This window comes from Castor canadensis, chromosome 12 (genome assembly GCF_047511655.1).
Source record: "Castor canadensis chromosome 12, mCasCan1.hap1v2, whole genome shotgun sequence".
In the NCBI taxonomy this organism is placed as follows: Eukaryota; Metazoa; Chordata; class Mammalia; order Rodentia; family Castoridae; genus Castor; species Castor canadensis.
Genome location: NC_133397.1, coordinates 79,816,915 through 79,834,920, shown reverse-complemented (window position 1 = coordinate 79,834,920; position 18,006 = coordinate 79,816,915). Strand labels below are relative to the sequence as shown.

The following is an 18,006-nucleotide window of genomic DNA, read 5'->3' as shown; positions in this document are numbered from 1 at the left end:
ATCAGGCAGTGGACACTGGCTGGAGGCTCTCTGGTGTTTGCATACACCTCCTTCTCGGTGGACATCCCAACATCATCACAATCCCCTGGCGTCATATGGAAGAGGAGGAAGTGAAACAGGGAAGTTCCCAAGCAGCCTTTCCATGGTCTCATTCTCCATAGTGTTTGAGGAGTTTTGCAGTTCCTTAGATGCTTCTTGAAGTTGAGGGCTGTCCTTGCCGATTTAATACAAGATCTTGCCCACACTTAAGTATCAATGGGAAGATGCTAATACATGTAATGAGAATTAAATTATTTCAACAGTATGGTAGAGAAGCTGATAGGCAGCAAGAACACCACAAAGATTGACAAAAAATGTCCAATGAGAATGGAACAATGCTGTGATTTCAAAGAAGAGAAGGTATTGTCTTTGGATTGGAAGCTGAGGAGAGGTCTTTAAATACTTCAGACAGAATTAGGATGGTAGGAAGACATAGGCAGGTGAGATATGCAGTGATGGAAGTGTTGGAGATGAACACCAAGGCCTGAGCAGAGGCTTACAGAGAAGAAATCCAGCCCAGGGTAGCTAGTAAGGAAGAGAAGTTTGCTTAACTAGAATCTGTCTCACCAGAGCCTGAGACAAGAGTTTGTATACAGAATGATGAAAAGTGACTCCAGGGAACAAGAGAGGGAGTTGGGGAATTCAAGCAGAGAAATGAGGGAAGCAAGTGCAGCAGGTTCTTGAGTTCAGCCCTGCCACGTGACTCTGGCTTACTCCTGAGTATACAGAGGTGCAGTGTGGATGGGCTGCACACTCCTCTGGGGAACACAGAATGCATCTCAGAATTGTCCAGGAGGCATAGTAGGGAGTAGCTATATCTCACTGCTCCCATCCTCCACTGGTCAAGGGTTCCCCAAGGGCAGCTCCCTCTCATTTCTCTGTTTGTGTATGTGTGTGTCAAGCAGGTTTCTGTAACTGTCCATCCTCAATTATCCCAGGGAGAGAGATACTCAAAGCAGTCGTGATGACATACTGTCAAATTATACCTTCTCAAAGTTTGTTGCACAGAAGCGGCAGGCCTAAAATGGATCTAGAAGGATGAAAGGAGGGGTTCAAGGGGTATCTCTAAAAGAATCATGGGCAGGAGATGATGCCAAGATGATAGGTTTTTTTAAAGCATAGTTTGCCTGGATGAGAAATTTGAACTCAGCAACAGATATGTGTCATAAGGCTTGGTACCTCTGCTTGTGAAGTACAAAAAGGGCAAGGTCTTCTGAGGACAGAGAGTTTGATATGCTCACCTTCCTGTGCAGGGTGTTGTTAATATATTGCAGCCTATATGTCCTTTGTTGTGAACTTCAGACTATTTTATAGGCCTCAACTAGAGTACACAAAATGAACAACTGACTTAAAACTATCTCCATAAAAAACTGTAGCTGAACACACTACTAAAATCCCAGAAAACATGAATAAGAAAAAGAAAACATCACAGCAGATGCTTCTATTTCCAGCCACTTTATAAAGTAAAATGAGGGCGGTACAATTAGTTCTGAGAGGTTGCCTAAAAGAAAGTCGAGTGACTATGAATGATTCTTTGAACATGGATTTATTTACATTCATCATGGTTAACAATTAATTATAATAAAATTATATTGCATATCAAAATATTAACTAGTGATATTATGAATCTATCATGATTATCAAGACATGCAAAATGTTTATTTTGTATTTGCTTCATTCTTCAGATTTATCCTCCTGGGTATATATTATATTTATAATAAACATGCCTAGTGTTAATAAATAATATTGTTTTTATTGATAGGGTTTTGTGAATAAGAACACTTAGATTTTACCCACATTTCTGGACCATGGGTTGGTATAATCAATAGGAAGAAGCATGCGGCTTAAGTGAACTTGGCAGCTAAGTAAGTGATGAGACAAGATCAGGAAGGCATAAAAGCGATTCTTAAGTTTCATAGTGGGATTGTGTTCAAATGAGGGACAGTGTCTGGAGGAGATGTGGTTTGGGATAGTCAGAGTGAGGTATGGATAGGTCGAACTGCAGATGACCTCATCAGGACATGGTGGTCTCTTTAAATGACATTGTGCTTTCAAGTAAAAGCTTGGTCTTTTATCCTAAAGTTGAATGCCACAGCCCAGATTGGATTTAATTCTCAGAGAGTATATAGAAGTTAGTGTTGTTAGTTCCACCTCTCTCCTGGGTGAGAATGATGGGCTGTCTTGCCACAGTGGAGTTGCCTATGAACCAGCCAGGATAGGCGACAGACTGAAAAACAGCAGTGGAGCCCTCTATAGCGTGGAAAAAGAGAAAGGGCTTCTGTGCTTTGTTCTTGTACAGGTCCTGGATGTTGATCTCCTGGGGGTAGGAAAGAATCTTGTTAGTAAGGAAGATGGGGTGGAAGAGCTAATCTAACATGACCCTGGGTGTATATCAGGAGAGTGACTGCTGCCCCCAAAGGATGGGACAGAGGCTAGGGACACAGGTAAGCAAAAGAAGACACCAGGCTGTAAAAAACAGGTACCCACTAGTTTCCAATCGCCAGGCTTCCCTCCAGGACCCCAGCACACAAACTGCTACTGATTATTTCAGATATCACCATATTCCCTGAAACAGAGGTAGGTTTGAATTTCTTTTTCTGGAGTTTGTTTTTTTTTTTGGAAGGATTTTAAAAATTATGATCATATCATTGTGGTACTCAGGGTACATTGTGACATTTACAAAAATTCTTATAATATGTCATAGTTAAATTCAACCCCTCCATCATTCTCCTTTACCCTCCCTTGCCCCATTTCTGGAAGAGTTTCAACATGCTTCATTGTTCCATTTTCATACATGAGTACGTAATATTTCTACCATATTCACCCTCCTATACTCTTTCCTTATACCCTTGATACTCTCACTAGTATCAATCCCCTAGACAGGACCTGTTTAATCTTCCTACTCTCTGTTTTTGAAAAAAAGTATTTTTGTTTGTTTAAGATAGCTATACAGGGAGTTTCATTGTGATCTGTCCATGTGTACATGTATTGTTGTCCAAATTGTTTCATCCCCTCTATTTTTGTCTTTTCTACCTTAGTCCTCTTATGGCAATTTTAACAGGTTTAAAAATTCTATATTCTTTCTTATATAGAAAGTACATCAACTATATTTACCTTCTTAACTTCCTTCTTTTACCCTCCCATTAATGATCTTCCTTTAACATAACCTGTTTTTCATAATATTGTTTGGATTGGTGGCTATCATCAAGCGGGGCACTGATGGCTCATGCCTATAATCCTGTCTATTCAGGAGGCAGAGATCAGGAGGATCATGGTTCGCCCTATCTTGAAAATACCCATCACAAATTGGGCTGGCAGAGTGGCTTAAGGTGAAGGCCCTGAGTTCAAGTCCCTGTACTGCAAAAAAAAAAAAGAAAGAAAGAGAGAGAGAGAGAAAAAAAGAACGCAAACAACAACAACAAATGTTGGTGAGGATGTGGGGAAAAAGAACTCTGGAGTTCCTAGTGTACATTCATCTGCAGGGTTAGGTCAACATCACTGGAGTCCCAGTCTCCAAGTGGGTTTACACATTACAATTTCCATCATTAGCAGGAGGTTTAACTTAATATCCACAAATCTTCCTTTTAGCACATAGGTATATGTATGTGCTCTGCAAAATCCAGGCTGACAGTCTCTTTCCATTTGTGCAAAGCAGTAGCCTTTGCTTAAGTGTAGTCATACCATTATTTCAGAGGATTTGAGGAGGCAAGTTAATCAGGACTAATAAGTGAGGTCGAGTTCAGAAAGGCAAAGGTCACATATTTTCTCTCATGTGGAAGATAGATCCAAAAGATAAGTGTGTACACAAATACAAACATGTTTTTAATAGTGGGACATTTGAAGAGAATAGGGGTAGGAGGGAGATGAAAAGAGAATGATACAATGTGAAAAATATTGTAATACATTGCATCTGTGTAAGAAGACATAAGGAAACACTGAAAGGTGATGAATAATAGAGGGTGGGAAAAAGGTAAGGAAGAGTAAGAGAAGAGGTTAATCTGATTAAAGTACAAGATACTCACTGGTGAAACAACAACAAATACAATTTAAATAATTGACAGAAATGTAAAACAGTTCCTATTATGGGGAAAGTACTAGTGAGAGGGGGAGGATGAATGGAGAAGGTAAAGGAGTGTGACTATGGTTGATATACATTGTATAGGTTTATGAAGATAGAACATTGAAACCCGTTGAAATCATTTTAAGTAGTGTGCATGGGGGGTGCTAAGGGAGAATGATGGTGGAATGAACCTAACCAAGGTGCATTGTAAGCATATATAGAAATGTTACATTGAAACCCCCTGTACAACTACTATATTTAAAAAAAATTAATGAATAGATAGATAGATAGATAGAAAAACTGGAGAAGCCACCGTTCCTTCACTTTTCAGAGACATTCTCATGGGTTTATTCTCTGGTCTTTAGAGGATTCATACTCTGACATTAAGTGTTCTACCAATTCAAATGACATCATGTACTGATTTCAGAACCAGCCAGGTCAGGTTTCCTTCCTTACACTGAATAATCCAGGATTTCAAGAATATCATCTTTATTTTATAACATGTTAAGTGAGATAAAAAGTCTATTTAATATACTCCTCACTAGTCATACAGCCACTCACCTTAAGCTGCAAAGTAGGCTGGCCCTGAGTTTCTTCGCAGAAGAGAGAGAGACTTTTGCCCTTGATTCCCAGGAAAACCAGATTGCCTTGTGCTTCATCTTGGAATTCTGTGTCTCTACATGCTATTAAGTCAAGCATGACTGGAAACACAAAGATAGTGGAAAAGATGTCAGGCTCCAAGCACAGGGATGTCCAGTCCTTTGGTCTCATACTTAGTTATTCCTTCAAGCCAGGGCATAGTGAACATCCAGCCTTCCCTTCCCTCCACAAACCAGCTTCCCCCATCAGCCACAAAGCAACAAACCCTTGGTTGCTTTTCTGAAACCCACCTCCTTTTTCTTCCTTCATATCAGAACACTGATTATTACCAGGGCACATTGTTTCAACCTGCCCCCTCCCAAAATTCTCATCATCCTTGCAGCTAAATGTGACCATATGCTTAAGGTGTGGTCCATGAGATGTAAGTGTAAGAACTGTGTGGTATTTCTAAGAATGTTCATTAAATGGAGTTGACTCAGTTGGGAAGGAAGGATTCCTTCTTTATACTCTCTGTCATCGTTGCTCAGTGATGGCTGGGCTGAGCTACCCTGGAAGTTGGTGTAACAGAAAGTAAGAATCTCTGGTAGAATCGTTGAACCATCATGGAACCAACCCTGGGTCTGCCTGCTCATGTTTGTTTTACATGAGAATGAAATACACTTCCATCTTATTTAAGTCCCAATTATGTGAGTTTTCTGTCTCTCTCAGCCAAAATTAATTCTTTAGTAATTAGCAAAAGAATCCCAGGACTTTAGGCATTCTGCATCTATCCTTTTGGCAGGGGACAGGGAACAAATACATTTAACAACTATTTATTAAATGCCCTCTCAGGACAAGGCACTATGTGGGCTTTGGAGATTTAGCTTAGGACAAGAGAGACTTTGTCATTGTTCTCATGAAACTTAAAATTGAATAAGAAAATTCAATGAGAAGATATAAACAGAAAAATCAACAAAAGTCATGCTAAATTGTAATATCTGCTCTGGGGAAAGGGGACAATTTAGAATAGAATAATTAAGAAGAACTCTCTGCAGAGGTGGAATTCAAATTAAGACCTTAAAGGTAAGAGATCACTGTTATATGAGGAACTGGAAATGGGGTTTTGGAAGGGAGGTATTGAATAGAAAGTTATAGGGAAAGGAACGTTTATGTGAAATCCCTTATGTGGATTTTGTAAGTTCAAGGTTCTGAAAGCAGACTCATTCCCCTGAGGCAAACACATGGCCTAATCTTACTCAGTTTCACATATTAAGAAAGCTCCTCCTGATGCTTTGTGGAGAATTGGTAGGAGATGCACAGATGAAGTAGGAAGTGCTGGTGGTCCAGGAGAGAGATGACATTATCTTAGAAATAAGGCACATGTCTATACCTATGGATTGGATGAGGTATGAGGAAAAGTAGGAATCAAGGAGGCCTCCTGTATTTCTGGCCTGAGAACACAGAGCAGATAATAGTGCCACTAGTGCAGACCATCAGCAGTTTTGAGAAGATGGAGCCACAGTTCCATTTGGGGCACATAAAATTGGAGATGTCAGAGAGGACAAGAGTATTTCATTCAGAGAGATCTGTGCCAGGATCACACATGCCAGAATGATAAGCAGAGAGGCCATACATCAAACGGGTTGGTCAGCTTGCTCAACATCCCTTTGTAGGACTTGCACGGCTACAGACTGGGCCTTGAGGAACCCTCAGAAAGAAAGTAGTATTATAAAGGGAAGTTCAAAAGATGAGCCAGTGAACCACACAAAAATGAGTGTTCTCACAGAAGGAGAAGACAGAAAGTGTTAAAGAAGGAAAGTCATCTAGTTTACTAAATGGGACTGAGAGAATTGAGATCAGAGAAATATCCTTAAGGTTTAGATATTTGAAGATGGCCTTGGAAAGAGGAGCTCAAAGGAACAAAGGACATTGTAGAAGTCAGATTGTTTTGATGTAAATGTGAATAGGAAGTAAAGTGGGGAGAAGTTGTGAGGGCAGCTCTCCCATGAAATTTGGCTATGATTGACAAAGAAAAATTGAGTGATAATAGGAATTGAATGTGGGAGTCAAGAGAAGGTTTCTAGTATTAAGACTGGAGATATTATATTACAGTATGTCTGTTAGTGATGGAAAGGATCCAGTATACAAAGATGGAACACACATCTAAGACATGAATTAAATCAACCATGGAAGTCCTCTAGAATGGGAAACATGCTAAAATAAGACTTTTGATGGGAAGATGGAATATTCTCCCAGTATTAAAAGGGAAAATGTGAAGTTAGAAAAGTGTTTTAAGTTTGATGATGAAAAGATGAGGGAGTTTTAATCTAAGGACATAGGCAGTGATAATTGGAATTTAAAGGAGCCCATCTTGTCTTTTCCTGCCCTTACTCTGGTCATTGGTCTGGTACCTGATAGTTGGCAAGGATCAGGGAGCCAGGATTATCCTTTACCCCAGTGGAACTGGTATCCCTTCAAGAAGATAATGAAATGCACTGAAAGCTATTAAATAATAGAGAGTTAAGGAAAATGTGGAAAGACATAGTAATAGAGGGGTCAATTCAATTAAAATACAATATATTTGTGCATGAAATACCACAGCAAAACCCCTTTGAATAATGAATATACACTTAAAAATGAAAGACAGGTTTTAGAACAGGTTCTGTTTGGGGGTGAATGGAGGATGAAGGAGGGTGAATATGGTCAAGGTACTTTATACACTTACATAAAGAGAGAAAAATGAAACCTGTTGAGATTATTTTAAGAAGGTGGAGTGGGGTATGAGGGAGAATGATGGAGGAGGTGAATCTAACCAAGGTACATTGTAAGCATATATGGAAATGTCATAATGAACCTCTGCCATAAAACCAATATATGCTAATGAAAATATTTTGAAAAAGTCAAGAAACAGGGGCTTCAAATGTCACTTACCGGGCTTGACTTTGCTGCTAGAAGGAACTGCTATTAAAGAATTTCCAGCCAGGACCCACACCATCTGCTGAGAATCATGAATACTATAGGAGCTGGGTACTTCCTGAACTGTCAGGTGACAGAAAAGCATAAAACAGGTGCAGTTTTAATTAACGTTAGGACTCAGTTGCATTCTGATAATAATGACTTCTGAATTTTTGGATTAGGCTTGCTGTATATAAGACATATATAAGGAGAAAGAAAATAGGAAATAAGGCAGTAGCTGGTTTATGTATAAAAGCATCAGAAAGAATCTAAGCACATTCATGGTCTCAAGAGATTTTTGAGATTTGTCTTTATCCTAAGGTTACCTTTTCCTGATTAAAAAAGTCTTTGGATAGCAACAAAAACCAAAACTATTTAAATTAGTCATCAGTATATTCTTTATTCTCTTAGTCAAAATAAACAAGAAATTCTAAATACAGATAAGAAATGGGCCAAATGGCTTCGGATTTTTAAATGCAGATTTCTGAATGTTTTACCAGAGCAAATGCATTTTGCACTCATTGTCTTTGGTGAGGTTGGAAGGAGATAGTTCCAAGATGGTTTGTGATTCACCACTTACGTTGTGGGATTTGCATGTTCATTTTAGAGCTTTCTGTGAGGAGTACAAAGAAATCAGAAGATGGAGAGGAGGCTATCAGCAGCTGGTCAGGAGGGAGAAAGAGAAGAAACACATGTTATCAATTTATCTCCCATGCTCCTGGAATTCTGTAAAATTTCTTTAGAAGGTTTCGTTAAGTTCCTATCCCAGATGCATATTTTAAAGTAAGACTGGCCAACAAATCCTGAATGACTCTCTCATCCCTATGGTGGCTTGGTGGAGATCCCTATGGAGTTTCCAGGTTGTGACGGCCTTGGGATGCCATCTGGATGTCAGGAGGTTCCTGAGCATCACCCAAGGTATCATCTGGTGCAGAGAGCTCCTGGGTTTAGTGTAAGGAAGGAAGCACACATCTATCACTATTCTAGCCTTCCTCCCAGCTGGTGGGTGAGCCACCTCTTTTGCCACCTTTAATTTGAGCACTCTTTGGTAACTGGAAGCAAACTTGTCTCTCTGATCTCCTATCCCCCTACACTCTTCATCCAAAGAGACATCTCTAAGGATCCTACATGTGGCCATCAATGGCCATCCACTGCCACACCAGGTGTTTTTTCTCTCAAGGGACATATGCTTCTGGTTAAGCCCACCAGAGCAGTTCCCTAAGAAGTTCACACACTCTTCACAATAATAACCGGTTACTCATAGCCATTCCCTGCTTCAGAGTCCTCAGTACCTGACTCAATAGTTTTCCCTAATCAGGGAATAAGCAATCCACCAATCAGTACTCTTAGAAGAAGCTCCTGGACTGGTGGAGTGGCTCAAGTGGTACAGTGCCTGCCTAGCAAGCCTGAGGTCCTGAGCTCAAATCCCAGTACTGCAATGAAGAAGAAGAAGGAGAAGAAGAAGCAGCTCCAGCTCTTTAGACCAAGATCCTCAAAAGTTCCTCAAGTCTAGACAGGGAGCAGTGAAAAAAAGTTCCCTGCACATGGCTTCTTAGCAACAGAATTTACCTTTGTCCAGAGACGTCTTGTTGTGATGGCTCTAACTGCATCTGAGAGCTCTGGGAAGCTGATCTAGAACTCCAAGCCTTTTTAATGGGTAAGCAAGGAGCCCTACCCCTGACCCTTGGGTGTGCCCACTTTGGCAAGAAAGTTGGGCTGGCATAGAGGTCCCAAGAGGCTTTGGAGAAATTACAGAGAAGCAATACAGGTGTTACTGGTCTGGGCTCCTTGAGAAACAAGATCAGAGCAAACACCAGGAAACAACAGTTTGGGAATTCTGAAGTCAGATCATGAGTTATGGAGAATGTCTTTCTAGACTGCTTTGGAGGAAGAGGTGTGGCTCTCTTGACTCACTGAACAGTATGAAACTGTACCTCTGTTCACACCTGATCTCTGGCAATTCACAGTACTTTCAGGAATTTTGCGTACCTATTATGCCACACTTATGTTGTGCAACTATTGAGAGCATGTTTTGTTTCCAATCAAGCTATAAGAGCTTTATTTAAGTAATATTTTAATCCCCACAATCACTCTTTAGGGGCCATTAATTTTTACTTCTCTCATAAGAAAACAGAGACCATGAGAGAAAAGAAAACTTACTTTAAGTCATACAGCTAGTCATACAGTCTACCAACTTAGCAACCAAGTCTCTCTGTTCTTAGCCACTATGCTGTGCTTCCTCTGGGTCTTTTTCTCGTGTGTCCTGTACTACCTGAAACACAAAGGAAAACCTCCAATTTGGCCAAGGGAGGATAACGACGTGGTAGGCAAGATCTTCATGGTTTGAAGTTTCCTAACTCTGAATCAAGAATGTCAAAGTGTACCCCAATAATTACAACAATAATATGATTTTTAAAAAATCAGATGTGACCTGAATTACGAATCATATGTAGGTAGCCAGATGCTGATAGCTCACACCTGAAATCCTAACTACTTGGGAGGCTAAGATCAGAGGATCTTGTTCAGAGCCAGTTTCAGGCAAATAATTCACGAGACCCCCATCTCCAAAAACTAACCAGAGCAAAATGGACTGGAGGTGTGGCTCAAGTGGTAATGTGCCTGCTTTGCAACCTTGAAGTCCTGAGTTCAAACCCCAGTCCTACCAAAAAACAAAAAAATCAGATGCAACCTGAACATTGGCAATGACAGTAAATCATTACTCCTTAAACAATATTGTTGGTCAGCCTAATCATTAAATATCTTACTCATTCTGTGCCAAAATTTGCTTTCACATAACTGCCAACTATTGGTCTTGGTTTACTCTCTGAAATTCACCTTAAGTCTCTTCCTTGGGATATTGCAATAGCCTCTAACTCCTTGCTTGTCTTTTTACCTCCTTAGAATTAAATGTCTACCCAGCAGTGACCAGAATATATCATGTCTCTGCTGAAAGCCCTTTGGTGGCTTCACGTTATACCCAGAGTAATAATTACAACTCTCACCATGGCTCTCCCTAGTCCACATGATCTAGTCCCTGGTTTTTTTTTTTTTTTCTTCCATGCTTCTGACCTTGCTCTGTGAATCCTTTTGCTCTAGGCACAGTGGACTCCTGATAATTCTCCCAAATCGTTATTATTTTGGTTATTGGATATTTTCCTTTAGTTTCTGTGTTCCTATGAAAACATACCTTATCAGAATAGGATTTTAAAAAACATTTCTTATTTTCTGCCACCACAGGCTACTCTTGTGTATGTCTCACATTCTGCAAGTCTCAAATTTAGCCATTTTCCCAAAGGTGTACAGAGGATATTTTTGTGTTACTATGATTATTCTTGAGCTTCATTCTGGGGAAAAATTATGGTACTTTGAAATAATTTGACCTTTGTGGTCTTGATCTTAAGATTTGATAGGTGCACCTGGAGAAATATTTATTCTGGGTCGTATTATTTTCCATTACTTAAGCAAGGTTTTTCTGAATATTGTATCCAGTGCATTGTGAATTATGAAGGTTTTCCAGGCCAGAGAGGGGGAACAGATACTGCTCTTTCTAATCCTTTGGAATTTTAAAATTCCAAACCTTAGGGATTATTACAATGGCACAAAGGAGAGGAAGGAAGAATTGGAAAATACTGTTATTCAAGGACCTTATATATGCAGTAAAATTATTTGAAGTTATTCTCATTAATTAAGATATAAAAGTCCTAGTGTAGCCAATAAAAATATTTAAGGGTATAAACAATAAGTCAATAGACTAGATTAAATGGAATCATAAAAAGTGTTAACTGAGGACAAGGCAGGAAGAGCATAAAGAACAGAACAAATAGAAAACAGCAAGATGGTAGATACTAATCCACTTATATCAACACATAAGTTAAATTCTACAATTGTACCAGTTTAAAGACTGAGATTATCAGATAAGATAGAAAACAAAATGCTTAATTATAGAGTAAGAAATCCTTTAAGCTAGGTATAGAGCTTCACACTTGTAGTGTGAGGCTGAGGTAGGAGGATCATGAGTTCAGAACCAGCCTGGTCTACCTAACAAGTTACAGCCAACCTGAGCTTCATAGTGAGACTCTGTCTCCAAAGATTCAAACAAATAAATAATAAAATAAATGTAAATAAAAAAGAAACTCTCCTAAAATATAATGACATAGATAGCTTAAATGTAAAACTATGGAAAGAGATATATTGTGCAAATGCTAAACCAGGAAAGCTGGAAAGCTATATTACTCTCAGTCAAAGCAAATTTAACAACAAGAAAAATTGTAGGGAGGGAAGAGGAACATTCCATAATGACAAAGGGGTCAACTCTCCAAAAATTCATAGCAATATTAAATGCAAGTGCACTTAATAACAGAGCTTCAAAATACATGATGAAACTAAAAGGAGAAATAGACATCATCTCCAATTTTTGTTGGTGAATTCAACACTCATTTCTCCATAACTGATAGAAAAGAAGACAGAAAATCAGAAATGCAGGAGCATAGAGAAGACCTGAACAATGCTATCAACTAACTAGAACATTTTACATTTATATAATGCTCCACCTAATGACAGCAAGAAATATCCCAGTAAGAATTACCTTATGATCTGGAAATTCCACTTTTGGGTATATAGTAGAAATAATTGAAAGCAGAGACATTCCTATAGAGAACATTCCTATGTTCACAGCTGCAATTATTTATAATAGCAAAAATTGGAAGCCTCTCAAATGTGTTTATCGACTGATGGAAGAATAAAGAAAACTATATATATATATATATATATAATCTATTCATATATATATGAATATTATTCAGCCTTAAAAGGAATTAAATTGTGATACATGTTGCAACATAGATGAACCTTGAGAATATTGGTTAAGTAAAATAAAACTGTCACAAAAGGACAAATACTGTGAGATTCCACTTGTTTGAGGTACCCAAGGTAATCAAATTCATAGAGATGGAAAGCTGAGTGGTGGTTGCCAGGGACTGGAAGGAGGGGAGCATGGAGTTACTGTTTAGTAAGTAGAATTTCAGTTTTGCAAGGTGAGAAGAGTTCTAGAAATGGATTATAGTGATGGTTGCAAAATTATACCAATTACACTTAGTAGCACTGAATTATACACTTAAAATGATTAAAACAGTAACTCTGTATTTTGTCACAATTAAAAAATATTTTTAAGTATATCAAAAAAAGAAAATTTATGCAAACACCTATATAACAAAAAAAAAAGAAGAAGAAAGAGATTGAAAAAGAGAGATGTTTTGAAGAGCTCTTGAAAGGGGTTATTCCATACTTCATTGAGTGCTACCCCTCATTGGCAGAGCCAGGGAAAGCTGGGGCCTCCTCAGGGGTGGCCCCTAGGTGGCTTCTGAAACCAGTCTATGTGATATGGTTGCTAATTGCCTGGGTGAGTTGTTCCAGATCCTATGTGGAAAGAGATGGAAAATGAGGCAGAAACACTACATGGATTGATCCTGTGGATGTTTGGAAACTGTGCATCAAGTGTGACCTGCCCTGTCAAGATTGTCCAAGAATGCCCCCCTCCATGAGATCAAAGCCTAGCACATTGAACACACTGTCTGGTTAAGCAGAAGCTGGTCCAGGCCAGGATGAGTAGAGCCAGACCCACACCCTTTCTGACTCATTCACTTTTCTCTTCCAATTTGGCTTATTTTTTAAATTTCATGCTCAGCAACTCTAACAATGGTCAAACTATGTAATCTGTGGGATGCTAGTCCTCAGATCTGGAGGCCTCTGAGGTACAGATAGGGAAGCTCCTGGACTTGCTCTGGAGGGTCTCACCTGGATTCCAGGTAAGGAGGTAGCTCTGGCCCTACCCCTGGTGACTCAGATGGGAGAAACTGTCTATGGTTGTGACATACACTGGAGTCCTACCCACTTTGTGGGTTGCCCATACACATTCTCCCTAATACCAGCCTGTAGAACTGGCCATTTTCTACCTCCATCACCACCCTCCACCCTCCCCACCCTACTCTGGTCTGGAAGGTGCTATGAGACCAAGAAAGAGCAACAGGTCAGTACCTGTGACTGGGCCTCCAGTTGCAGTACTCACAAGCCTCCCTCTTTCATGGATGTCCCTGTGTTTCTCAAATGTGTTATGAGCCAAAGCAACACCTTCCTATTGTTCTCCATGATGATCCTGTGATACCACTCAGTGGAGGAGGGAGTTAGGTGCAATTGTAGGTCCAATTCTGCTCACAGCTCCTTGGTAGTTGTTCTGTGTATCACTCTCATCTCTCTTGTGTCAGGCAAGACCCTCATGAGTGTTGTGAGCCATCTCAGTATGTGTCATGCTATGCTACTCTGTGGCAAAGCTTTTTCTCTGAACCAACTCTGTTGGTTTCTGTTGTTCTTTTTGAAGCATCCATTCTTCTCAATTTGCCCTTTGGTCCTTCATGCAAACAGACTCCTCCCTGATCACTAGTCCTACTTTCTATTCTTACATTGCTTATATCTATAACCATCACACAAGATTTTCTTCACATTGGGGGATAGAGTCAGTTGACATGGAATTGAACTGCCTGAGTATAAATACCAGGTTCACCTCTTTTAGTTTTGTGAACTTGGGTGAGTTACTTAACCTTTCTAAGCCTCATTTCATCTTTTTAGTTACATAGGAATAAAAACAGCACTTATCTTGTAGGACTAGTGTGATGATGAGATGGGACAAGAGCTATGTATTTTGCCTGACACAGTGCCTGATACAGTAACTGTGGACCAAAAGTTAACTCTTTTTGCCATAAATTTGGAAACCCCCAGAAAGTCCTATAGTCATTCAGCCAGGATGTGTTGAGATCAGCTGGGCCTTTTTCCTCTGTAGGTAGAGAAAGCTACACGAGTACATACAAGGAAGCATTTGGTTTCCAAACAGTCTTGGATTTAGGCCAAGGTAAGCTTAGCCTCTATGGTGTATTCAATCTTTAGATACCTGGCAGGAGTGCAGGATTGGTGGGAAAAACTGACAGGGATGGAAATAGGTAACTGGGTCTGTTTCTATTATGGGTTGACCTGGCTCTTCACAGGTTCATCCAGTCCTCACAACACCCCAGTGATGAAGTTTTTGTTCTCTTTACAGAGAAACAAAAATGAGGTAGGATGATATATCAAATCAGAGAGATGAAGAAAACTTCCCAAGGCCATGAAGACGATGGTGGTGACACTAATGATTATGGTGCTGATGATGGTGATGATGGTGGTGGTGGCAATGTTGACATAGCTGACATTGAAGAACCTACTATGTACCAGACACTGATCTGAATGCTTCACATGTATTAACTCACTTAATCTTTATAATAATAGAAGTACTTTTGTTTAATCTTTATTTTACAAATTAAAACTCCCAAATACAGAAAGGTTAAATAACTTTACCAAAGATACATGGTAGTAAGTGACAGATTTAGGACATGAACCTAGATAGTCTTAACAGAGTTCAGCAAGTATTTTCTTTATATGGCCATGTAGGGTTTGCAGACCATATAGTCTCATCACAAATATTCATCTCTGCTTCATAGTGCAAAAGCAGCTATAGATGATATGTAAACAAATGAGCAAGGCTGCTTTCTAATAAAACTTCATTTATAAAACAAGTTATGGGCTGATCTTGACCCATAGACCAAAATTTGCCAACTCCTGGTCTTAACTGCTACATCAAGAACATGAGGACCCACAAGCATCAAAGCTCTCTGGGAAATAAAATAATAATCATGAACAAAATGTTAGATAATCATTTGGTCTTTTTTAAAGTGAAATAATGCAATGAATTTGGGTACAACATTTATTTATTGAAAACATGCTATTTGCCAGGACTACCCTAAGTGCTTAGGTTATACCAATCAATAAAACAGACAAGGGAAACCTCTCCTCTTTTGAGATTATCTTCCAGCAGCAATGGGAATGGAATACAATAAATAATAAAGGTGGATGGATTATACAGTATGATAAGCGGTCACCATGGAAAGAAATGAAGTATGGTAAAGGAAATGTGAACTGGAAAGGGAGGCATAGAATGATGAGCTTAAGCCTTGGTGAGAGGGTGGCATTGAGGCAAAGATCTAAAGGAGGTAAGGGAGTGAGCAATGCTGATGTGCTGGTGAAGAGCATTCTGGGAAGGAAGAACAGCCAGTGCAAAGGCCTGGATTGTTCAAGGAAGAGCAAGAGATCCATGTGCGTCCTACTCTTCTTAACAAGGAAGACAGGGACCAAGAGTTAATGGGATCCCTATTGTGTAGGCCTTGGAGACATGATGAAGACTTGCCTTTTGCCCTCAGAGTTCTACAGGCTAGAGAAGTGACAGGATCTGACTGGGGCAGTAAAAAGACCACTCTAACTGCCATGTTGTATCTTGGGGTCAATAGCCTTGGGCTCGGGTTCCATGGATTCAGTTCTGACTCTGATACTAATAGGGATCCAGTATTAGGCAGTATGATGAATCTTTTATGCTTGATTTCCATATCCATAAAATAGATAATAATCCACAGAGGTAACTACAGGAGCATGAAATGAAAAATTCAGACAAACCACTAATCTTAATTCCATGAACATAGGTGGAGTCATGGGAATCTCAAGTTTGAGGCCAGCCCAGGCAAAAGTAGCACAAAACTGTCTCAAAAACAAAATACAAACAAAAGGACTGGGGGTGTAGCTCAAGTGGGAGAATACTTGCTTAGCATGAGCAAAACCCTGGGTTCAATCCCCACTGCCACCAAAAAATAATAAATCTAAGGATATAATAGTAAATGAACATTGGTTATTTTAATTCTTATTAGGTTGATCTCCATAACAAGAATTTACTGTCTTCCCATAACAAAGTGTTCGTACTTATATGCATATTCATAACTTGAATGGCCTTATACTATTAAGTCCTTATCTTAATCTCCTCCTGGGATACTGCTTTCCTCATAAAAGTGGTGATAAGTCTCTGCCACACTGCAGGCTGTGACATATTCTGGGGCATATGAAGACCACAAAGTATTGAGATGCTTTCTGAGGAGGGAATCCCTACTGAAGAGCACAGCAAATGAAAAAATACTAGTAATAGAAATGGCCAGTAGTGATGACAAGTATATTAGTTACCTATTATATTTAACAGATGATTCCCAAACCTAGCAGTTTAAAACAAGAAACATTTACTATTCCATACAGGTCCTGTGAATCAGGAATCAGAATTCTGGTCTCACAGGGGTTCCCATGAGGTTGCAGGAAATATGTCAGCCAGGGTTGCAGTTATCTGAAGGCTCCACTGGAGCTGGAGGACCTGCGTCTGAGGTTGCTCTCTCACAAGATGCTGGTGAAAAGCTTTCATTGTTTCTCACTGTGAGGGCCTTTCTTTAGGGTCACTTGAGTGTCTTTGATACATGGCAGCTGGCTTTCCCCAGGTGAATGATCTAGGAAAAAGTAAGGAGTTGACTGCAATACCTTGTATGACCTAACGTCAGAAGTGACACACTCTTGTTTCCACCATGTAACATGTAAGTAGGAGTCAAAGATTTACTATTATTAAAAGTAAAGGAATCAGTAGGATAATAAAGCTGGTTATTAAAAGATGATTAATGCCAGGCATGGTGGCAAACAACTGTAATTCCAGCACATGGGGAGGCTGAAGCAGGAGTATTATGAGTTTGAGGCCAATATAGGCTATATAGTGAGACCCTATTTCAAACAAAACAAAACAAACTAACAAAAAAGATGATTCAATGAAGGGAGGGTTTTACTATTATTGGTAAAGAAATGCTAGAATAAATTACATTTTAAAAAGCTGCTTAATGAATTGAAAGGTAAAACTCCCTTTGGGGTTACCTTTGCCTGCCAGACAAGAGTAACTTGCAATTTATCAGTCTTCTCTTAGTTCACATCTAACTTCAGTACATTTTATGTTGGTGTAACAGAAAAGCTAGGTAATTTATAAAGAAAGAGTTTATTCTCTCACAGATCTGAAGGCTGGGGAGTTCAAGATCAGCAGCTGGATCTGGTGAGGTCCTCCTTGCTGGTGTGGCTCTGAAGAGTACCAAGATATTGCAGGGCATTGCATAGTAAAAGAGGTACATATATGACCAGATCCACTCTTCAGATAATCTGTTAACCCATTAATCTACTAATCCTTAAGTGGATTAATCTATTCTTCTGATCTCACAACTTAATCACTTCTTAAAGGTCCCAATTGGTCCCACTTCTTAATATCTTACAATGGGGATTACATTTCAACATGAGTTTTGGTGGGGACATCCAAACCACATGAACACACTGGGACTTAATCAATAACAATTAGTAAGTCAAACCAAGGGATTATTGGTGGGACTGATGGACGATGTGCCAGTATGATGACTAAAGCCACTGACATCGTTTTCTCTTATTTTCAAGTGTAG

The 18,006-nt window shown here is 39.5% G+C and overlaps 1 protein-coding gene across 1 annotated transcript; it reads right to left on the bottom strand.

Moving 5' to 3' along the window:
- Positions 1–1,569: 1,569 nt before the first annotated feature.
- On the bottom strand, positions 1,570–9,340 carry LOC109674595 (interleukin-36 beta-like). Its single transcript, XM_020151528.2, has 5 exons — positions 9,203–9,340; positions 8,214–8,295; positions 7,610–7,717; positions 4,661–4,800; positions 1,570–2,356 (listed from the first exon to the last, which is right to left on the bottom strand). The coding sequence occupies exons 2-5, from the start codon at positions 8,233–8,235 to the stop codon at positions 2,147–2,149; spliced, it is 480 nt and encodes a 159-aa protein (XP_020007117.2). The 5' UTR covers positions 8,236–8,295; positions 9,203–9,340; the 3' UTR covers positions 1,570–2,146.
- Positions 9,341–18,006: the final 8,666 nt, after the last annotated feature.